At 39.3% G+C, this 23333-nt stretch overlaps 2 protein-coding genes across 11 annotated transcripts in view; both read left to right on the top strand.

Annotated features, from left to right (window-relative positions):
• The window catches only part of MOB1B (MOB kinase activator 1B), a 41545-nt gene extending 34747 nt beyond the window's left edge, over positions 1-6798 (top strand). The window contains exons 5-6 of the mRNA XM_026090118.1: positions 47-210; positions 775-6798. Of these exons, the coding sequence (XP_025945903.1) occupies positions 47-210; positions 775-852 (242 nt within the window). The 3' untranslated portion in view covers positions 853-6798. The remainder of the gene's footprint in view (positions 1-46; positions 211-774) is intronic.
• A 2282-nt stretch (positions 6799-9080) lies between these two features.
• DCK (deoxycytidine kinase) overlaps positions 9081-23333 on the top strand; it is a 32405-nt gene continuing 18152 nt past the window's right edge. For 9 of the 10 annotated variants that reach the window (XR_003257579.1, XR_003257575.1, XR_003257574.1 and 6 more), the window contains exons 1-7: positions 9081-9441; positions 10607-10725; positions 13279-13472; positions 14283-14430; positions 16508-16623; positions 17122-17221; positions 20314-20463. Coding sequence is in view for 1 of the 10 variants with exons in the window: in XM_026090161.1 (XP_025945946.1) it covers positions 9372-9441; positions 10607-10725; positions 13279-13472; positions 14283-14430; positions 16508-16623; positions 17122-17221; positions 20314-20340 (774 nt within the window). In the remaining 9 variants the exon portion in view is untranslated. Of the gene's footprint in view, positions 9442-10606; positions 10726-13278; positions 13473-14282; positions 14431-16507; positions 16624-17121; positions 17222-20313; positions 21666-23333 lie in introns of those variants that run through there. The other variant, XM_026090161.1, reaches the window with a different exon arrangement.

The raw sequence follows: 23333 nt of genomic DNA, 5'->3' as shown, positions 1-23333 counted from the left end.
TGGCACATGCAATTAAAAAATATGCCATTGGTTTTGTTATTTCTAGGTGTCCCTTTCCCAAAGAATTTCATGTCAGTGGCAAAGACAATTTTAAAGCGTCTCTTCAGAGTTTATGCTCACATTTATCACCAGCACTTTGATCCAGTGATCCAGCTACAGGAAGAGGCACATCTTAACACTTCTTTCAAGCACTTTATATTTTTTGTTCAGGTAAGTTTGGCAGGTACATGAGGGTTTTGGTTTTGTTCTGGAAAAAGTAATGTATCAGAATAACACCCGTTAAATTTCTTAACAGCTGATGGGTTTGTATGAGTATGGACAACTCGTAAGACCCAATTGTGTCTTATTCTGTTTGTGTCTGTATTTACTGCTGGGACATTCATGGAGCTGAAAAGTTGGTTTCAACGAAGTATGTGTATTCACTACCAAATAACTAAATAGAACAGTAATTCATAACAAATGAGAGAGGGAGGACAGCATCTGAGCGTTCTGAGCATCTCTGGTTGCTGAAAAGCTACGTTCCTTCCTCCCCCCACCACCTCAACAAAGAGCCTCTTCCTCACACGTTTCCTCCCTTGAACTGGGGACAAAGCTTTAGGCAGTTTGAACTTTGCCATACAGATAATAGCAGACAGACAGAAACTGCTCTAGTGGCTAAGCCTGGACTTGAAGAGCTTACTGCCAGTTGACTTCTATCTAAATAAGACTTCTCACTTGAGTTGCACAAATAAAACACTGTGTGTATGTATGTCTTTCTCCTCATCCTTGTTACAGGAATTCAACCTTATTGATAGAAGAGAACTCGCACCACTTCAAGAATTGATTGAAAAACTCACCTCTAAGGACAGATAAAAGGAAGAGGATTTCTTCAAGTCACTTGTTTCTTTAAGCGAGCGTGTGGTATTTGTTTTTTGTTCATTTGTTTTTTAAAAACAAGACAAAACAAAAACTTGCGCTGTTATTACTGACAGCCAAACTCTACTTTCTGTGTTTTTATTAGGGGAAATCTTTTGTCTGTTAGTGACACGCAGTAAATAGCCTTTTTTTTTGATTGTTGTTATTCATTGTGGATTTTTAGCAGGTGCTGAGTGTTTATAAAGGAAACATGCTTGGTTGGGGGATTGACTCTGCTGGTGGATGGGTTCTGTATTGTGTCAATGGTAGCCCATTCTCATCAAGTCCCTAAAAGACTTGCTTACATTCTCTAAGTGCCTTGGCAGACTCACTTCTGAGGTGCAAAGCACATACAATACTGAACATTGCTGGAAACAGAAAATATGAACTAATACCCAGGACACTTACTGATACTTGTTTTAGAAAAATTTATATATGCTTACACAAAAAAAAGCCATAACTTACTTAAATCAATGATCTCCAGCTTTTAATACAAATATTTGTCTTATTTTTTTAGAGAGATTAATATAGAATTTTTCAAAGCTAGGTATTTCTTAAAGAGAAAAGTGATGGTGAAGTTCTAGTCACCAAATGAAAATGATGAAGGTGGTGTCAAAGTTACAGAGGGCCTGGGCTTAGCAAACAGTTATTTGTCTTTTGCACTGTTTTTGGCATTTCACAGTTGCTCGTATTTTTTTAACAGGGAAGCATCAACTTGGGTCAGTCACTTTTGTAAAGTTTCCTAGCATTTGCCAAATGAACCATCAGTTTGCACAAATACAGTTAGGGAAAATATTCAGTGTCAGAACTACACTAGAGTAATACTAAGAAAGATCTGGCTTGAAAAATAGCTAGTGAGATGATGTTCGTAAGTTAGGAATACAAAGCCCAACTCTGTGATGGAGCTCCGGTGGCCAGTGTTTTCTGTGGTAGGAAATGTATCTTGGAGGGAAGCCGCTTTTGGCTTTCATGGACCGCTTTGGATTTACGTTAGCACAGTAGTGTTCTCTCCCATCTAAAACTGCAGCCCATCTCCAAGGCAACTACAGCAGGGAAAAATAGTAGGAGCATCCTGGTGAATTTTTAGTGGTTTGTCATTTGGTAAGCGTGTCTTTTGTTTCTGAGAAAACATACTCAAAATAGGTCCTTCCCCCACCTCAGGTAGTCTCTTTGCCTCTCTAGTCCTGTGTTTCCTCAAACCAGAAATGAGGAGAGTGGAAGTCTGTGACAAGTTAACTTCTGGGTGATCACAGACTATGGCTTGAAAATCTTAGCTACAGCTGTATCGGAATCAGGTTTCTCTTTGCCAAAACCCCTATGACTATCTCTTGTTCATTTATGGATCTTGTCACAGCTGTTGTATTTTGGAGTCAAAGAAATCTGTATTAGGTTTTGTAATGTGCTATCCAATGGTATCGCTCATTGCCAAGTTAAAATACACTAGATGGTTAATGTTGCCAGGCTTGGCTAGATCGAGATGACCATTTTTAGGTCTGTATGATGTGAAGACATAAACTGATCTATGCACACTAGATTGACTCCTGAACCTCAAAAATTTACAGTTGAAACCAAGGTTAGCATGTGAGAGAACAGTTGAGCTTACATTTTGTGCACCTCTGCTTGACTGAAAATGTTAAGATTGAGTGAAAAATAAAATACTGTGCAAATAGCCTGCAAAACTTGCAAGTGACCATTGGTATAGCCAGCTAATCAATATAGAAACCCAGTGATAAACGTTAATTTTGGAGACTAGAATCAATATTCTGAATTAAAATTTATTATTTCAAAATAATCTGTACCTTACTTTAAGAACAATATTATTCTTCCATTGAGTTAAATTTCCTAGTCCAGCAGCAGAAGCAGTTGATTTATTGTTTATTACGTCTTCTGTCTCTTTGTTTCTTACCAGACTTGAGCACAGTTGTGAAAATCCAGTATTGAACTAGAGAATGGTCCACAGTCCAAATGAGAAGGACCAGGTGGGTCAAACTTACAATGCAAAGACTGCTTTCCCTCAAAAGTTTTAACAAGCTTCCAGTTTTAAAAAGTCAGAGTAAAGTCTTAGCCCTTCTCATCTGGTAAGGATCTTGACTCTCCCTCGTGTATGCACATGTGAGAGGAAAAGAGGGGAGATACCCAATATCTGTTATCTCTTTAGGGAGTCAGGGGGTGGGAAAAAATGTGCAAGCCATAAGAAGGCTAAAGACAAAAGCAAACAAGAAGCACAAACACCTTTCCATTACTTTGGCAAGTCACCTAAGACCGTGGTACTCACCCCAATGCTTTTGTTAGTCCTACTATTTGTAGGACATACACTCTCTGGGCTGACAAACACTTAAATTCCCTTGGAAGTTTTGCTGGCCAATGGAGGAGTCAGTCAGCAGTGTAACATCTAAATGCTGCTGACAGGAATTGAGTAATATGGTGATAAAGAAGAAACTAGCTCCCATGAGCAGAATATCCCAATATGGGATTGAGTAGGTACCATTCCTATCCTGCTTAATAGCTGGAGAAGAAGAGTTCCTCTTGCACACACCACCCTTTTTATGTGCTTTGATATGTTAACCAAGACAACTGGGAAGTCAGTACCTGTAGGGACCGTGTGCATTATTCATCATTTATTTGCAACTTCAGGATTTTTTTTAACTGAGTAGCAAGCCTGACATCTGGTCTGGATGTGACTAGGTAAGCCTAGTTTTGCGATTGCAGAATAGTAATGCTAGCTCTGGGCAGAGGGTTGGAGGACTCTTTTAGTTCAGGGCTAAATAATGTTGGAGACAAATGTCCTTTCAGAACTGCAGGAGTGGATAACATCCATCTGACTATGCAAAAGCAGCTTAGCTCCTGAATTTGAACTGCACTATTTTAAACAGACTTCAGCTAGGCAGGAAGCTGAATTTAAGAACCTGATCTTGCACACAGGAGCTTTTATGCATACTTCATACCTGAGAAATGTTTGATAAGCTTCCAGGTACAGAGGCATGGTAGTGCTGCAGACGCAGTTAGGTATTAAAAATGCTGTTAACCTTCATATCCAATAAAAACTCTTTTGCTGAGTTGATTCAGTGCTGCTCAGGGGACTGTGTGTGCTGAGTGTGCTTACTGGAGAAGAACGTTTTAACCAGCTGTAGAGCTAGCTCATGTTACTGTGCTGCAACAAGGCGTGAGAGCGAGAGTGGTGTAAGTCTGCGCCAAGGTGCTAAATAGGAGATATCCTCCATTAGAGCTGAAGTGGTCTGGTTGGTTTGGTGCCATGTACCAGTGAGTATTCAAAAGAAGAAGATTTAAAAGTGAGGATTTGCTATGGTATCAGTGCATTGGCTGTTCTCATACCTCTCCTCTCCTCTCCTCTGTTTGTGTTTTTTTTTTTTTTTTTTTTTTTTCAGCCAGCTCTAGAAATTCAAAGGCATCTGCTGCAGTTCAAATTAGAATGTATTGTGTAAAAGATGAGTCTTACATGGGTAGTGTATTTTTTGTGTTTAGAATCTGGTGGTAGAAAACATTTTTACCAAATAGTTTCTAGACATGTAATAAAAGCTTGGAGATCGTGATTTGCCTGACAGCTGTATGAACACATTGTTTAACTAGACACTTGAAAATAACAACATGGAAGATATGTATGCAGTGTTTGAGATTCAGTATCCCTGTGCTCTTTATATTTGCAGCTTTTAATTTTTTTTTTTTTCCTTCAAAAAGATGTGGGACCAGAAGTTCGCGTGTGTTTACACTTTTGAAGTAAGGGCACATCGAAGTACTAAACAAAAGTTGCCACGTTTTTACAAACTGAATCTGGATCTAGTGAATGTGTTTATAAAACAGTGCATTTGCTGGAGGGAGAGTGGTGTGGGGAGGACCTCCCCCCTCCCCCAGTAAACCCCAGGGAAATAACCTGTGAACAGAAGCCTCGCTGCTCCAGGCCTGTGTTAAAGGGACCCTCTGTTACATGTCATGAGCTCTGTGATACAAAAGCTTGTGTCTGCATAGTCGGCAGGAGCAGAACATGCTGGTGAGGTTTAAAACCAGGCTGGGCTATCAGTGCTGGTTACGGCCTTCCAGTGTCATGGGGTCTTTAAGTTCTGTGGTTTGGGGTGTTTTTCAGCTACCACCGTATTTGACCGTGTCTGTGACTTGGGTGGTAACTTCAGGAGGTTGCCTACCTCGAGACAGGATAGGGCAAACGCTGTTAAATTACTCAAGTTCTGCCATCTTTGCCAGTGTTGACACTGTTTAGATTGTGCGGAAAAATTCCGCTCACAGAAATTGTAACTGGTTTTCGAGAAGTTCTTATTCAAGTCAGGGATCCAAGTTAATTGTGCAANGGGGGGGGGGGGGGGAAGAAAAAGCCACGTTCTGCTCTTGCAGATAGCTGAATGGTAGATGAGGGAGAAAACAATTTTCAAGGGGCAGATAGCCCGTCTGCAAGTATCGAGTTTCTTTTACTGCTTACTATGCAATGTAGAATTTTGAACTTTTGCTTTTACTTTAAGATCCAAGATAGACAAGCACTGTCCTTATTCAGTATTTAGGAACTGAACACTCTCCCAATCTCCCTGACACTCGTTTAACAGGTAAGATACCTATTTGCTGCTATTGACTTGACTTACCTTTCACATTGTTCTTTTCTGTTTCTCATTCCCACTCTCTTGAATGCCACACACAATTTTATTAAAAAACACATCCTTTAGGGTAGGTTTTTTCTTCTTGCCAGCCTCTCCTTCTTCCTACCTGCCAGAGTGCTATATTACTGTATATAAAACACTCTTAGTTGGACTTTAAAAAGCTGCAGCGTGAATACAGACTCCTTGCTTTTCTTTAATTACACAACTCACTGGTATTCTGAATCTTGTTTCCTTCATTGCTAGTATCAGTCAGGATTTTCCGAACTGCACTACTAAACCACTGGCAGTTTTACAATTGCCTGTCGTCTTTTCCTGGATGTTTTACCTTTTAAGATGAGACTAACGTTGGTCATTCTAAGTGTTAAACCTTTTATTTTTCTGCTTGTCTTATAATTTCCTCTTACCAGGTTAAGATTGCAGTGTAGTTAAATATCAAATTACATTTTTGTTTTTAGGAACAAACTCCCTAAATTGTTCATAGAATATTGTATTTTTAGGGGAAATTAATTTTTATAGCCACTAAACTATACTCATTATTTTTGTACGTTTGCAACTTCTGACATTTTTCAGAGACATGTCGCGGAGGGAACACTTATTTTCACTGCTGTTTTACTACTTCTGTATGCTGAAATTGTGTTGCTTAATATCGCAGAAGCACATACCTTGATATGCAGTAACAGTGAATGAAGTTTGAATAAAAGGCCATTTCTAAAGGCAAAAGAGATACTATAAAAGCAACACTAACCTTTCCTCCTCCTTTGGAAGCTTAAAACAGATGGGAGAAAATAAGGTGTAAAATATGAAATGCAAGATGAGAACCCTTACTGTAAGCTAACTGTGCCAATATTGCTTCAGTTTGTAGTCACTGATTGATATTTTAGTTTTAAATCAAAACAGCTTTTGATTTAAAAAAAAAAAAAAAGAAAAAAAGTTGAATGTCTGAAAATCTGCAACATGTTTATTTGAGAGATGTAAATAATGTATACAGATTGTTGTATGTGATGGGACAAAATATTTAAATTCTAGGTTTTTTTCAATAAGAAACTGAAGGCTGTTTATAAGGAAAAAAATAAATAGCTATGTTTGACCATGATTGTCCTTTTTTTTTCCTTCTTGAACTTGTTTCTAAATTATCTTCTATTTGTAGATAGATTTTTTTTCTGTATATTGTACACATATGAACATTACACATACAAATTAGATTTTTGTAAATGCCTTGTCTGGATTTGTGAATATTTGTATTGCAGGCAGACACAATAGCAATAAAACAACCTGATACCCTTTTTATTTCCTCGTTTGATGCCCTGAATGTACAAAATACAAATGGAGCTCGGTCCGGGATTTCCGATAGAAAGTTAAGTGTCGCGTTAGCTGAATGTCAGCATCTCTCTGTCCGGGGTTATTTTGAAAGCTTTGCTGCGACGACGATGGTGCACCGTGCCCTCAGCGCTCTGCTGTAGCAGGTCCCCAGCCTCACACAAAGCACACACTCTCCTTTCGGCGCCGCTCAGCGGCACAGATGTCTTTTTCTTTTAAAAGCCCCCCGCGACCCTGACCTCCGGAGTACTCCGGCTCCCGGGAGTTTTCTTCCCTTCCCTTCCCCATCTGCCCCTCTGCGAGCACTTCCTTCCTGCTGCCCTTCGGTGGCTCTGGCCGCATCGTGAACTCCTCAGGACGCGGTTTGGGTGGGAAGTCATCCTTTTCTTGCAGTTGGAAAGGGGCTTTCACCTTCCGATGAGAAGTGGTGTGGTCTGCCTGTTATCTGTGTCCGCAAATACTCATGTATTTTGTACATTTGATACAGTGAGCATGCAAAAAGAGTTCTAGGACGGTGCTTGTGGCTGCAAGCACTTTACATGTAACTTAAATCACATACCATAACCTTAAAAATATAGTAAGGAACTGTAAGTGGTTTGCATGTTGTGTGTTAGACGTTTCTGTGTGCCTTGGAGCAGGTGCCCAGCCACAAATGGTGGCTGGTATAGTTCCTGTAGTAACCAAAGCTGCTCCTATGTCGAATTTTGGTGCACTGTTAAGGGTGTGTGTTGGTCATGACTGCCTTGTTGTCTGTAACACGTTTCATGGATGTGAAGATTTTTTTCTCAGTTTAACTTGGACCTTCATGGACCAAAATGATTTGATGCTTCGATGCTATTACTGGGAAACACATTTTCAAAGAAGAAATGGATGGCCCTTTTAAGGATTGTAACGTTTTCAGCAGTAACCCTCTAAACAAGTTTCTTTAATTGCCTTTAAATCCAATTTATGTTTCATTTTTAGGATATTTCTGGAAGGTTTTTAATTTGCGTGGTTGCATATTGGCTCCTTTCAGTGAGCTATATACAGCCTTGGTCATGCTTTAATTTTGTCCTGTAGAAATTTGGCAAGACTCACTGCTGTGCTTTCAGAGTGCAGAACTGCTGCTGCCCGCTGCTAGAAACTTTGACATCTCTGATTGTCCAGGCATAAAGAAATGATATTCACTGCTTGCCTTTTGGTAACCTCTTCTGCACTGCTAGGGGAAGCGTGTGCTGGTAGTGGTTGTTTTTTGTGAAAGGTGCAAATGCCTCACAGCCTCCTCTGTTCCTCTTTCTGAAACTGTCAGATGGGCCCCCAAGGTACAAGGAGGTTGCTGGGCACAATTAGTGTTTGTCAGGCCTGTAAAAGTATTTTTGAAACTCTAATTTTTCATCTGCTGAAGCATATGGATGAGAGAATTTAGCACTGGCAATTATAATCTGGATTTCTGTTGTAATCCACCTAGACAGATATCCCATACCCAAGGGGCCTCTGCTCTCCCAAAGCCCAGTGGCTGCTTATTTTCTGCGAGGCAGTGCGAGGGAGGTGGGAGTTGGAGTAAGACAGGATTTGGCCTCACAGGGTTTCAGCACTGGGTGACAACAGGCTCCAGCCTATTTAGCCAAGTCACCTCGTTCCCCTCCTCTTCCTTCAGTTTTGACCGGTCTGGGTTGCTGGCATGGACAAGGGAGTTGGGGTAGTAGGAGATAACACACCAAGTCCTGGGGAGGGCCCTTGGGGTGGAGCTTTGGGTTAGATCCTGTGACGATGCAGGAATGGGTCTTTTCTGAATAGACAGGTATACGTTATTTTGTCCAATCTGGCTCCGCTTTGTTTTTGTACATGCATATTTCAATGATCCCCTATATTTAAATGTACAGTGAACTCTTTATCCTCCGTGGTCGCCTGAATGACTGTTGTGACACCCCTTGCTTGCTGAAGCAATAAACAGGCAGTGGAAAAAGGTCAAGGCCCTCTTGCTGCTGTCTTCTTGCTATTTGATGAAGAAGGTAGAGGGAAGCTTATGCATTTCGCCGAGCAGCCAAATGCTGTAGGGTGGCAGAAAAGGGGGCAATGCTCGCGGCGATGACTGGCGACGGCACCGCTGCTGTGCCTGCCCCTTCAGCGCTGAGAACCGAAAAACTCGTCGCACGTGTGGCCCCGGCGGCGCTCAGCGCGCGGAGCGATCGATGTGCTTTGCCTTCTGCAACTCTCCCTTGATCCGTAGCGCTGAAATCGGCCGAGCGTCCTTTCGCTTCTTGCCGGCTGTCCGAGCGCGTTTCGCGCCCGCTCGCTCCCTCGCCAAGCCCCCTTACACCAGTTTTTGGCCCTCGCGGCCACCCGTAGAAGGCGCCGCGGGCTAAGCACCCCGGCGCTGCCGGTGACGTCAGGGCACCGTCCTGTCCCTCCGCGCGCCAAATTCGAACGCGGCGCCGGGCTGGGCGCGAGCGCGGCGGCGGAAGAGGCGACGGTTATTTCCGTTACGGCCGTTACGGCTCGCGCTGAGGCGGCAGCGTCCCCGTTCCTCGAGACATACGCAGAGAGCGGCTCTGCGCCTCCATGGCCACTCCTCCCAAGCGCGGCAGGCTGGAGGGCAGCATCAAGAAGATAGCTGTCGAGGGCAACATCGGTGAGTTGGGCCCACCGCGGTGCCGGCCCCGTCGCCTTACCGGGGTCGCCCCGCAGCTTGTTCTCCCGGCAGACAAGCAGGGCCCTCCTCCCCTTTTATTTATTTGTTTATTTATCTTTTCCCCCATGGGCCTGGGGTGTTCGTGGGGGTCGGGGAGAGGGCCAAATAGACTAGTCAGGTTAGAAAATATAAATTAGCTAGGCAAGTTGTGTGGTGCAAACAAGCCGAGAAATAACGTCAGAAACGTTGCTGTAAAGCCGTAAGAATTAATGCTTTTAAAAGTATGAAATGGAAATTTTAACTTATTCACATCTTCTTAAAACATACTCAGCTCCTGGATAAGACTTCTCCTACAGCTACTTTTATTTATTGTGAATGCCTGCTTAAATGCAGACTATCAAGTCAAACTTGTAATGTTCAGTACTCCTCTCAGTAAAGAAGAGGAGCCTGTCCAGCTGTTGTGAAGAGCAGGGGTGTAATGGACTATTAATAATGAGCCATACATTTTAGGCAACAGACTACTCATAAAAATTGAGGGCAGGAGTTGCAAGGGTTTCTGTTTCTCCACTGATATGTGGTCTGGCAATTGATAACTAACTGCTTAGCCTCTCTGAGCTTTAAATCTCTTTTAATTTCCTGAGCATTGTTTCAGCTGGTGGCCAACAAATCTCTTCTGTGCTGTGGGAAGTGACTAGTAGGGCAAGTCTAGGTCTTCATTAGAAAAATCATCACTTTTGTTTTACGTTTCTTAAAAGCTCTTTTTTGCCTGTAGTAACATATGAAGGCTGGAACAATTTCAGGACTGAGACTGGGCCTCTAAGTATATATAAAAAATTAAGATTGGGTGCTCTAATTGCACATATAACTTTCTAGAATTTAGGTAATTGATCTGAACTGAATCTTGCTGTCATTTTTGACTTTTGTTAAATTTTGTGTTGGTATGGTATGTTTTTCTAAAAAAAAAAAAAAAAAAAATTCTCTGGCTTTATTCCGTGATGATGTGGGGTACACTATGGTCTGTGATTGATGCTTTCCATAAAGCCAAAGGTACATCGGTGTGGGAGACTGTAATTTATGGGTCCTGAAAACAAATTTGTTTAATAGTTAAAGAATGACAGTATCAGTGTTTTTTGACTGCCATTGTTCCTGCATGTTTTTTCTGCAGCTGCAGGGAAATCAACATTTGTGAATATTCTCAAACAAGCTGATGAAGAATGGGAAGTTGTTCCTGAGCCTGTAGCAAGATGGTGCAATGTTCAACAAAATGCTGAAGAGGATGGTGAGGTACGATAAAAGAAACTAAGGTGAAACTTTTTAACTGGTTAAATACTCTTCTAATTTCAGAAGACTGATATATCTGATAAAGTAAGTATCTTAAAACATATTTGGTAGCAACCACTTCACTGATTCTCATTGTGTTATTGGACTTCCCATTGTATTTGCAAATAGTGATTTTTGAATAGGTAGGCTTGTGATGTTCAAATGGTTTATTGTCAGACCTTCTAGCCTACAAGATGTATTATAGAACAGATGTCATTAAACATCGGGATGTAAATTGTAAAAGTGATGAAAGCCTGCTCTTTACTAATAAAAGCAAGGGATGGAAAAACGTTAGGCAGAAGTTACTTTTAGCATATGTGAACTAACCAGGTGAAAGCAGGGGGTTGTCCAGGTGTCCTGGAAGGTGTCCTCGAAAATGTTTAGGAAATAATGAACTACTGCTAAATTGTTTACGACATGTACTTCCCCTCAGTTATTCTTGTTCTGAACTAGAGAGTTCTAGTAGGGTGTTTTTTTTTTGGGGGGGGGGGGGGGAGGGTGCGTTGTCAAGGGTTTGCGCTGCTGAGCGGTGAGGCGCCGTGGTGAGCTGTCTGGGTGTTTTTTTTTTTGGGGGGGGGGGGGTAGTGAAGCAAGTTCAAATACAAAACCAGATGAAAATCTTTTCTTTAAGGAAATAACTGGCAAGCTAGTTCAACTTGAAGTTCAAGTCTGTTAAAGATTTTGTAATTTAGATATTGTTTCACATCCTTCATAATCATTTCTGAAACTGGACCTATTAAATTCTCTTTTCTCCGTTTGCTTTGGCTGGTTTGCAGAATTATGGCATTATATATGATTCCTAAAATTAGTTGGGAAACATTAAAACAAAGGTTCCTCTAGTAAAGATTAGATAACATGTTAAGTTGTTTGCGCCTGTGTCCATAGAAAGCTCTTACAGTGTTGCTTGCATTGTCAATAGTTTGTAATGTTCTCCTTGGTATTTGCAGTGTAATTCATGCAGTAACAGTGGCAGCTGCTTTGGAGCAACACAGTACTGAACACCAGTTATGTTTCTAGTAAGAAACAGCCTAAACAATAGGCATTTTCCCTGTTTTCCTCCCTTTTTCCCCTTCTTCCTTCCCTTTCCAAAGAAAAATGATCAGCAATCAATGTCTTGGTTGTTGTTTTTTATGTAGCTTCATACCAAAAGACGTAGTTTCACCTTTCCATCTTTTTTAAACTTTGTTGTCTTTTCCTTGTGCTACAGCACAAAATAAAGGAAATACATTCAAAATTTATCTTTGTGTATGTGTTTTCAAACAGAGGTGTGGCTTATTAGTTTTACAGTTATTAGTTCTGATGAAAGCTGTATTGTTACCTGAAATAATTCAAGTGACTTGATATCAGACTTTTTAATACAGCGTTAATCAATGATATAGACTCGTCCTCTGGAAAAGATTATAATATCTTTTTATTTTTCGGTGATGAAACTGATACATAGAGGGACTTTTGACCTGTGAAATGTCACTGAGGTTATATCTATTCTGGTTGATTATAGAGTGAGGGCATGTCCTGGACAGTGGAACTAGGCCACGTCTCCTGTTAAATTGTTACAGCCGTCCTTGGCAGGCTTTTGGCTTGTGCCATTAGCACTTTTCCAGCAGCTCTTTGGCATGGTTCGGGCAGTAGGGTAGCCAAGGGATGGTGCCCAGCAGGTGTTTGAATGCAGCTACTTCCTTTTGGAAGGTAAGAGAGTTTAATGTTGTGGATATGGGCTCCTGTGTGCGAGCTGGCCTCAGTGCCAAAGCATGGTGTTTGGCATCTTTAGTTTACTGGTATAGCTAACCATAGCTAGGTATAGCTAAAAAACTCCTGGGAGTTAAATGCTAATACCAAGACCAAGTACTGAGATATTTTCAAAAAATTATAGATAATGTAGCAAAAAGATTCAGCAGAAGCAATTGTCTTTGATAGGCTATGTTTTCTAGTAAAACTGAGGCACAGCACCTGTCCCTGACAAGTGCACGAAACGGTTCTCTGGAAGTTAGGTTCTGTTTGAGCTTTCCTGGCTACCTCAAAGTGTTCCAGCAGTACTTTGTGGGCTGAAGGAGGTCTTTGGCCTGGAATGTATTCTCCACCTTCTAGGTAAGATGAGAGCATAAAAATCTGCTACGATGTTATATCAACAGCTGTTGTCATATGAACTGTAATTAATAGAGGGAAGTACTAAACTAGCTGATCTTCAAAGTTAAACTCACATTTGTCAAAGTAAAAGCAGCATGAATTTGCTAGCATGTTGCTGACTTCTTGTCCTGATAGGATATCATTCTTTTAGTTAAGTTTGTAAGCAGCGATCAAAGTTTCTTGATACTTCTGTGTTTGTTCAGCTCAGTGTGGTAGCAGGAATAACATTGCTTACGTTTCTGTTTTCTATATAGATAGGTTTGAAAGGTAAAATGACACAACTCTAAATCTAAAATAAAGGCTGAACAGCTTTAATGCAGTAGAGCAATTCTGCCTTAGTTTAATATCCTACCCTTACCTACTCAAAGGGCCGCTATATTTGTTTAAAAACAGGAGCTGACTACGTCACAGAAAAGTGGTGGAAATGTGCTTCGGATGATGTATGAGAAACCAGAGCGGTGGTCTTTCACTTTCCAGACGTACGCATGCCTCAGCAGGATCCGGGCTCAGCTCAGATCCCTTGACGGGAAACTCCGAGAGGCAGAGAATCCTGTGGTCTTCTTTGAGCGATCTGTCTATAGTGACAGGTATGTTGGACTTGCAGTCGTTCAAGTGAAGAGTAAATTCTTCCCAAGTAAAACACAGAAATAAATACATAAATAAAAAGGAGAGTGTGCATGAGTTTTTGTGACTGCTTTGGTTATAGTTTTGACACTGGTGATTCACAAGAGTATCAATAAATGGCTTGTTAGCTTTCTTTCAATGGTGTTGATAGTGAAGTAATATTACAGGTTGGAAGATATATAAATTTGTTGTATAAACTTGATTAATTATGTGTAATTTCTTCTTCTTTGAGTGGGTTTCTTGTGTTTTGAGTGCTAATCTTACCCTCTAAAGAAAAGAGGGGAAGCAGGCATTGAGAAGAACCGTCTCTTAATCTGCCATTTATTCTTGTTTTCTTTCATGCTCTTTGAAACAACTCTAGCTATTTCATATTGCCATACCTATCAGTTTCTGGTTTCACAAGGTTAGACTTCACCATTGAATACCGTCATAATTTTTGAGGACTTACTGTGTTCCAGTATATTGTAAATAAGTTACCCGAGTGTTTCAGTGAAGAGGTCAAGTGTTTAAGTGGCCTGTAGATTTTTCCTGAACAGATACCTGAACTGTGAATGTTACTGCTCTTTGTAGACAATTCTATGGGCAACTGCAATAGAAATAGTTACAGGGTAAGGATACTAACTGTTTTTCTTCCAATCCAAACGTACCTCAAAGAAGTTTCAAAACTACTGTGCTCAGCTAATGTTCTTAGCTCCTGCTGAGTACTTGATACAAACAAAGTGACAACCTTATTCAAGCTTTTCTTTGCTCAGGAAAGTATTTCCTGTTCACAGATACATCTTTGCAGCTAACTTATACGAGTCTGATTGTATGAATGAGACTGAATGGACTATTTACCAAGACTGGCATGATTGGATGAATAAGCAGTTCGGCCAAAGCCTAGCGCTGGATGGGATCATTTATCTCAGAGCTACTCCTGAGGTGAGGAATAAAAATTTATGACCACCTACAGAATGGGAGTATGTGCTCTATATCTTGTCTGTAAAAATTTGTTTTTGTCTATGTTCCCACAGTATGTATAGTTTTAAAAAAAAATTACAGTTTTTAGATGTACTTCTAGGCCTTTTTTATGAGGAAGGAATACTATGCCTCTAAGCATCTCTGATAAGCCCAAACAGTTCTGTTTTGGGCTCTGCAGTAGCCTTTTGCATCTAAAATACTAGCCCTTTGCTGCTACCACTTAACTGCAGTTGTGATGAACTGTCTTTTTCCTCGTTTCAGCAGTAATGGAGAGAATGGTGAGTAACTAGTATTTTTATGAGGGTAGAAAAAAAAAATCCTGCTGAAATATGCTAAGACATGATGACGTATTAGCCTGACAGCTTTCTGTGAACTTTAGTAATGGGACTCTATCTGCTCTTTTGAGCTCTGTCACCTGTCTGTACATGATTTTACCCATCTAATCTGTTTCTGAATTCTGGGAGGCGGTTAGTTTTAGAGCTATGGGAAGCTGCTTTTCTCATATTAGCAGATCTCATTGTATCTTTGTTTCAGGGATTGTTTTGAATGTCTGGAACAGGCCAGGAAGCAGTTGAGAGAGTAACCTTGAAGTTAACTTCAAGGTGAAGTAAACTCTAAGCACATTTATTTTCAAAACCTTGAGCTAGCCTCACCTCTCATCGTAACAGCCCTAATGTTTAGAGTTCAATTCAGATTGTAATATTCCCCTACAGATTATAATGCTTGAATTAATACTAACAGTCTGGAAACACTTAGAATAAGAATGTTCTTTGCAAATGTTACAGCCTGTGTAGTTGTACATACATCCCTTCTGTTGTTGTTGTTGTTGACATTAATGTTTGCCATCTGGAGTTACGCCATCCCAGATCTATGTGTGTGTTTGCCATACACTTACCCTTATGTTTATGTTATGCTTGCTTGGTACTTTTGTCCTAGCAACATATGATATATTTGTGTCCATTAGGAAAATGTGATAATGGTTTCCAGATTATGGAAGTGGCATGTCTAAATGACAAAACAAACAAGAAAATAACATTGGTAGTAAAAGCAAGTGAAAAGTATAAGTAGCTATAGGAACATTGCCATGATAAATATAATATTTTATAGTTAATGCCACAGGTGATTGGCAGGGGAAAAAAGTGCTTTCATGTGGGACAAGGGAGCTAAGCCATATGAATGCACTTGCTATATGTGGTGCTTTAGCACAACACTTTGATGTTTGGGCATCTAATGTATTTAGAACACAATAACAACATAATAAGTATCTCTCTTGAGGATGAAACTTAAAGGCACAAGAGAAAAAAATAAGATTTTGAAAGAACTCTAATTGTAGTAACTAACTTAGAGGTCACTTACGTACTTCCCTACTTTTTTTTTAAACTCTTTTTATTGTTGCAAATAATATTGTTGCAAATAAAAATGTTGCTCCCTGATGTAGTATGCTGGAGTTGCTGGAGTTACTGGAGTTACTGGGAAGACTTCTTTACTAGGCTCACTGTTGTGCGTCCTTCCCCTCCCCCCGCCCCCGATGTCAAGAATACCTATCTAAATTGCAAAATAAAACAGTTGAGATTGCCTTGTTGTTAAGGCTTTTGATCTGTTCAGGCTTGTAGTGAATGATTACATTCTAAAACTGGACTTCTTAAAGCTGTAAATACCAAATGAGATTTTGAAATGATTGTCCATAACGTCATACCGGTATTTCTGTGCTCTTTTTGTGCAATATGCTGGTCTCCCTTCTTTTTATTAAAAGCTTATTTGAGACCTTTTCTTGTAGTGGAGAAATAATGACTTTTTTTTGGTCCTGCCTTCCTTTCAGTAGGAAAGATGTAGTCAGTAGGCTATGTCAGCTGGACATGGAGTAAGGTTTCCATGCTCCTAAACTTAGTTAGCAATTTGCATATTCATCTTAGGCAAAGGGTGGCATATTTAGCCTAGTAGGAGAGGTTGGCAAAAAAACTTTGGCAGACTAGGCTTCCTCTTTACTTCTGCAAATGCAACCAATCCATGTATTTTTTTTTTAATCTTTTGTCTTTAGAAATGCTTAAATAGGATTTACTTGCGTGGAAGAGATGAAGAGCAAGAAATTCCCATTGAATATCTGGAGAAGCTTCACTACAAACACGAAAGTTGGCTTCAGCATAGAACATTGCGGTAGGATTTGTTTAGTGATCGCTCTAAGATGGGTAAATCTTTGTAGGGGTGTTTCTTAATACTTTTCCCACTAGTGAAACGCCAGCTTTTCTTTTGAAATGCAAAGTTATACCACAGGAAGATTTCTATCTAAACTTCCGTAGCAGTCTTGGGGTAACGGGATGTTAAGTATTGCTAGGACATGCAATGTGATTTGAGTTCTCTTCACCTAGAACTCTGAGCTCCAGATGATTCGATTAAACATATCTTGCAAAACACAGTTGAGGTGAACATCAGGTGCGGGGGGAACAGCATGCTCAAGAATCAACAGTATATCCTAGAAGCTTCACTGTAAATTTAAACTTCTTTCGTTAATTCTTGTATTCAGAATTCATGCCTGTATTTTAAATTTGCACTTCTTGTGGGAATCTTAACAATGAATACTCTGATAGAGAATTTCAGGATGTATGCTTGTTTGCCATTAGTAATATTTCTTTATTTGCTCCTATTCCAATGTAGAACTGATTTTGAATACCTCCAGGAAATACCTATTTTAACATTAGATGTTAATGAAGACTTCAAAGGCAAAAAGGACAGATATGATCACATGACTGAAAAGGTAAAACTTGACAAGCAGAACAAATTGATCACGTAGGTTTATTGTCAGCAAGCTGAAATGTATTCAGGACCCTTCTTGTGTCTCAGCTTGTAGTTTTCTTTGAAATTAGACTGATGTTTGAACCTGTGTGTCCATGTAATTTCCTACATAGAAGTTTTCCTTTCAAAAAAAAAAAAAAAGGCTTTTTTGAGTCAACTTTCACTATTGACTTTGTCTGCAAATACAATGACTACTTGAGCTAATCTTTAATGGTTTTAAAAGAGCTGTTATTTGCTAAGTCCTGCTTCTAAGATTGTGCAGGTATCTTAAGAAATATGGTGGTGGGGAGTATGAGGAAAAGGTAGCTGTTGAGACAGAGAAAGAACACAGATTCAACTCGGATGTCTTGGGCAGCATGTCAGTTCTAGGTACTGTGAAAATGCAGTACAAAAGCATTACAACAGGAAGTTGAAGGATGACTTTACTAAACCTGCAGCTGAGTTTTGATCCAAAAAAGCGAGCCAATGGAAAACTATTCTAGGCTTTGCAGACTTTTCTAGCTAAATAAAAGAGATTAAGGGATTAATCCTTCTAGCTCATGGCAAGTCTGTCATAATAAATGGCTATACAGCTAAAGCAAAGAAGGATCCTTTGCTCTAAAAATAATATGCCTCACTGTATAACTATCCTTCTAAAATATTTAAATTATGGAGTTACATTCAGATAATAGTCATGTAGCCTGCTACAATATTGCTTAGTTTTGGTCTTGTTAGTTAGATTGGCAGTAGCATCAAAACACTCCCTTTCAGCCATATTTATTAGTCTTATTGAAAATCCTTCTCAAAAGCAGTGATCTGAAGATTCAGGGAACACTTTTCAAATGTTTCTTATTTTATTTAGGAAGTAATACAGAATATATATCAGGACTATTTTGTTAAAATTTGTTTGCAGCTCTTGGAAAAAAAATTGTTTGGTATAGAGGAAAGCCAAGCTGAGATTTCTGTTTGCAGAAGATGAGCTAATTTTTAGTTAGCATGAAAGGGTGTAATATATAAATAGAAATAGACATATAAAATTTTAAAGTTAGCCCAAACCATCAAGCCCTCTCATATGTTAACTGCTTAGGTGTCTGGTATTTGAATCATGAGGAGATTCAGCTGAGGAAAGGGGATTTTAGAGTTGTTGCAGTAAGGTACAGACCTCAGCAGTGATAATGTGCTGTTTTCCCCACTTCAGCAGTAACTTGTTTACCTCGTGAGAAAAGCAACTATGTCCTTTGATATCAGTTGATCCTTTTAGAAATGATTTAAAGCAATTTGCATGATCTTTGCTCTTTAAAGCTTGTTATTTGATGGAACTAGACATCCCAGTTGTAAAGTAAATATGCTTCCAATCTGCACCATGAGATAAAGCCAACCCCAGGCACCTAAATAGGGGTTTGGGGGTAGTTGAGCCACAGTGTGGCTGCCAGCTCATCTGGGAACAGCCTGAGCCCTCTGTTTGCCTTATTTTTAATATTTCCTGAGTGGAGGCCCAGAACTGCTCCAGTCTTCATGAGGCTGAGTGCTTTAGCCGCTAGTGTGTGCTTTTGTCCAGTGGGGACCAGGAAACAGTTTCCTGGTCTCATCTCTGTTGACATGCTCAGTTTCAAAGACCAGTCCTGAAACTATGCCTAACGTAAATCAATATGATAAGGTTCCTCATGCAGTGTTTTTAAAAAGGAGAATGGCTTTCTCATGACACCCTTCTAGTTAGAGTATTTGCACAGTTCTGTGTTCTGTTCCCTTCTCCATGGGAAGGGATTTGACCATTTTTCCATCTCCTTGAGTCTTGAAGTAGGAAAGGAAAGGTCACAATTTCAGAACGTGATCCAAGGTCTGTTTCTATTTCACATCAGGAATTTGGACAAAGTATTTGCAGATGTGGTCTATGTATGATAGCCTTTGCCAATAGAATGACAGCCATATTCTGTAGTGAGTTGTTGATTCCTTTCTATGCCATAGCCTAACTTGAGCAGAAAGAGTGGAAAGTGCTCCCAGTTCAGACTGTCCTATAATGTAGTTGCTAGGATGCCCTTCTGTGAGAGAGAGGAGTTTCATTGCTAGTCTCAGTCCTCCTTGGGTCCTGTATTTACTAAGTTGCTATATTCTTAAAAAGAAGGTTGGCCCTCACGGCTGTCTCTCCTACTGCTATGCTTTAAAAGGAGGGAGTGGTTACTATTGTGCTCTTTGGGGGGGTGTGGGGGGGAGACATGTGGAGGAAAGAAGGCATGTGTACTTGTGGTAAGAAGGGAGTTCTTAGCACAGTGTCTTCCTGCAATTTTGGGTATGGACCTGAATTTAAGATGTTGCTGTCTAAAGTAGCTGCACCTTTAAGTGTTATACTAGTCCAGTGCTTGGCATGCTGCCCATCTTGGATCCTGTTCTCACTGCAATCGTAAGGATTATTGAGGTACTGCATTGGGTCTCTGTGTAGGAACATAAACCTCTGATTCAAGGTTCTAAATACCACTCTATGGATCAGAACTTCAATATTAATTTTTAGGTCCCTGTAGCCATTTAATCTGTGCTTAAAATACTGGAAATTGTATTAAACACTAACTGGAATATCTATAGCACTGTCCTACAGTATCAAATCTTTTAGTACTATGCTCTTGCTAGAGATTGTTTTATTTATTTTCTGGCCTCTCATTCTGAGGAACATACTAACTAGATGCATTGGACAGTTCATTAACACAGAATATGAACAGTGTCATGGTAGTGGGTGTGGCCTGGTGTATTCTAAATTATATAGCTTTTGACATAATCATTATCTTCCTTTTGTTTAGATCAGACTTGCCCTTAAATTAATTCACTTGTGATGTAGGGCTGTAGTTTGGCAGCACTGGAGAAACGAGTATCATTGCAACGTGTAGCGCTCTGTACCTGCTAAAATACAGATGTCATGACTGTAAAAGTTCTTAACAGACAAGAAACTGCAAGCCAGCCCTAAATTTAGTTTACTTAGTTCCTGTGTCTTGTAGTACAGCATAAAGAATTAGAGACGTAAACATAGTTGCTGTGTATTTGTGCTGATAAATACTTCATTTGATTGATATTCGTTTCTTTTTGCAGGTCAAAGAATTTTTGAGCACGCTCTAATCCTCTTTGAAGCATAGGCAGAATCCAACTGTTCCAAACATCTGTGAGATCAAAGTCTGAAGTACAGCTCCTGCTTTCATAGAAGGCCTCTGGAGAGGCAGGACTCAACCCTGTTAATTAATTGTGAGGAACAAACAAACTTTCTGTATAGAGAAATTATTGAATAAATTACTAGGTCTGTTCAGTATTATATAAAATAATACGCAAAAAAATTTTGAAGGTATGAGAATCCTGAGAGTTTCCAAATATTACATCTGTTTCTAATCAGAGAAATAAGTTTTGGAGTACTCCATTGTATTTTTTTTTAATTTATTTTGTTCCCCGTATCTATTTAATTCCCAATAAGGTAATGGTTTCTCTAGAACTGTTGTTAATTTCTTTAGTGGATTTGATTTGTTAATGATGTCTTACCATTCTGAGGAAGAAAAAAAGTGAAAACAATTTTTACTGGTGAGGGAATTAATATTGCATAGAGTTTTATATTTCAAGGTATAAAAATATCTGACAATTTTGATAGGTGAAGCACTTCTCAGAATACACTGAATTGAAACAAAAAGCCTAACTTCATTGAAATTCTGTAGCTATTAAATAAGATTTTGTCTCTGTTTTTATGGTGCACTGCAAACTAGGATATTAAGAGACTTTCCATTTTTTAGCATGTTGCTTTTTGTTTTTTGTTTGTTTTTGTTTTTATGATACTGAGTCATTTTTGGTAGTTGGTAAGTCCTCTTTTCCTGTAGACGAGTATGTTCACTTGGTAGATATTGTAAAAGGAAGAAGAAAATTTTGCAAATGGTCTTCAGCTCTAAATGACGTGTTTCTAAACCTACTTAACTGCATTTTGGATGTTAGAGGTGGTTTCCTGCTTTCATTCCACCTTCTCCATTTTTTAACTGGGCCTTCTGGGTATTTATACGTGATGCTGCAATACGCTGAGTAGGCTGTCCTTCGTTGTCATGTTGCGGTAGGAAGGGGAGAACTTTGTGGCATAGCTGCTGTTCTAGTGCATTGGGGGTTTTTTGTTTTGTTTTTTTTTTTTTTTTTGTAACTAAGTCACTTTTGTTTCAGGTGCGGAAATATTATAAACTATACAGGGTATGCATCTTTCAAGTACTGTGTTTTATGTGCTGTTTTGTTCTGCTTTAAACATTTCTGAATGATTACACAGTTGGCTTTTGAATGCAAAATTGTATTGTAAATGTTTTATTGTCTTCTGTGGTGCCTGTGATATCTGCTAATTTGAGATGAAATTTCTTCCTTTGTGGTTGGAATTGTGCTGGCATCTAACTATTGACTGAAAAATAAAAATGGATAGAAAGACTTTTTCCATGCTTAATATTTCTAGCACCTTGATGTCATGTGACAAATGATGTGTAGATTGCCAGTACATATACTAGTGCAATGGATGAATTCAAGCTGATGTATGCTCAGTGTATTTGATGTACAAGTTTTTCCATGTATGGAAAATGTGCTTACTTGGACAGAGGCATAGGGTTATATAAGATAGTATGTATGTATAATGTACTGATCAGTAGAACTGCCTTGTATAATAATTGTTATAGTAGAAATTAGTATTATTGGTGTTATGGTAAAAATACTTGTTTTGGACTTCCAGATTGTCTGATAAAAGGAGAGAGATCTTTTTGAGATCTTTGCTCTAGACATGAGGAGAGGTGGATGAAGATTCAGTTCAGATTTAATTAAAACACATGGCAGGAACTTTAATATTCTTAGCAACAGTCTGAAAGGTAACAGCTTATTTTGACTAAAGTTGCAATTATTCCTATGGTTTCAGCTGTCAAAATCATGATTTTAATTATAGGAATTGGAATGACAACGCTCATTTCAAGGAATAAGCGGGTCTGAGTTCTAATGAAGACTTTGCTTTCAAACTCATCACAGAGCACACACAAATTCTGTGGCAGGTTATCTGCATCCTGTTCCAGAATGCTTTACAAAATCTCTGACTGCCAAGTTTGGATTCAAAGGAGCAAAGTCACAACCAATTATTAGAATGGTTTTAATTGCTGTGCACAAAATAAAATGTTTCAGGGCTTAGATAAGAGCTGGACTCAAGCACAAGTAGCTACAGTTATTTGTATGTAGGACAGATGCAGCATAAGTGGAAGCGGAGAGGACCTTAGACTTTTCTGTCTGTGCCTCAGCTTGAACCTCGCAGCTCCAGCAGTGCCTCAGATTTTGAAACTTGTTGGTATTCTTTGCTTTTCTTAAACCTATTTCCAGGCTAGCCTAAATGTGATTGTTGTGTTGTTTATTTGTGCATTAGAGATATGAAAGGTTTCTGAATTGATACCTACTGTTTGGAGATGATGTTTTTTTCAGTCTTTGAGTGCTGTATCCCTTTCTCTTCCCTTGGGTAGGATATCTTGATGGAACTGGCTAGAAATGCTTGCTTGTTTTAATCAAGTGTCATCGTGATCGGGAAACAAAATTGGCGTGCAGGTTTTATTATCTTTTTTCCAGTTAGGATACAGATTAAAATATTAATAGGTAGTATTTTAATTGCTGCGCCAGCATGCATATGAGGTGTTTGTTAGCAGTAGACATAGTATTGCCTCATATTATTTTCAGTCCTTATAGTTATTTCTCTTCTATATAGTGGATTCTAACTTCTCTTAATATGAATGCTACTTAGAACAGCAATTAATTTTTTTATAAGCATGTGCAAGCTATTTCCATTGTTTTCTGATAATTTAAGCAGACCTGATAATAATGGGTTTGTATATAAAATGTGATTAGTGTTGAGATGATTCTTCTCTCTTTCCAGCAATTAAAGACTTCAGAAATCTATTTGTTAAATAAAAAAGTGACATAGGAGAACTGTACTATGAACTCTTAAGTATAGACTGGGGAAAAATTTACATAGTAATAACTAAATCCTATCTTAGGAAAAGAAAACGTGTTGAACTGCCATTGCCTAGAGGTTACAGCATAGCTAGGCATATGGATTCCAGGGCTGTTTTCCCAGCTCC

The sequence above is a fragment of the Apteryx rowi genome, unplaced genomic scaffold, assembly GCF_003343035.1.
Source record: "Apteryx rowi isolate R43461 unplaced genomic scaffold, aptRow1 scaffold_85, whole genome shotgun sequence".
NCBI lineage: Eukaryota > Metazoa > Chordata > Aves > Apterygiformes > Apterygidae > Apteryx > Apteryx rowi.
This window is presented reverse-complemented; position numbering and strand designations above follow the sequence as displayed.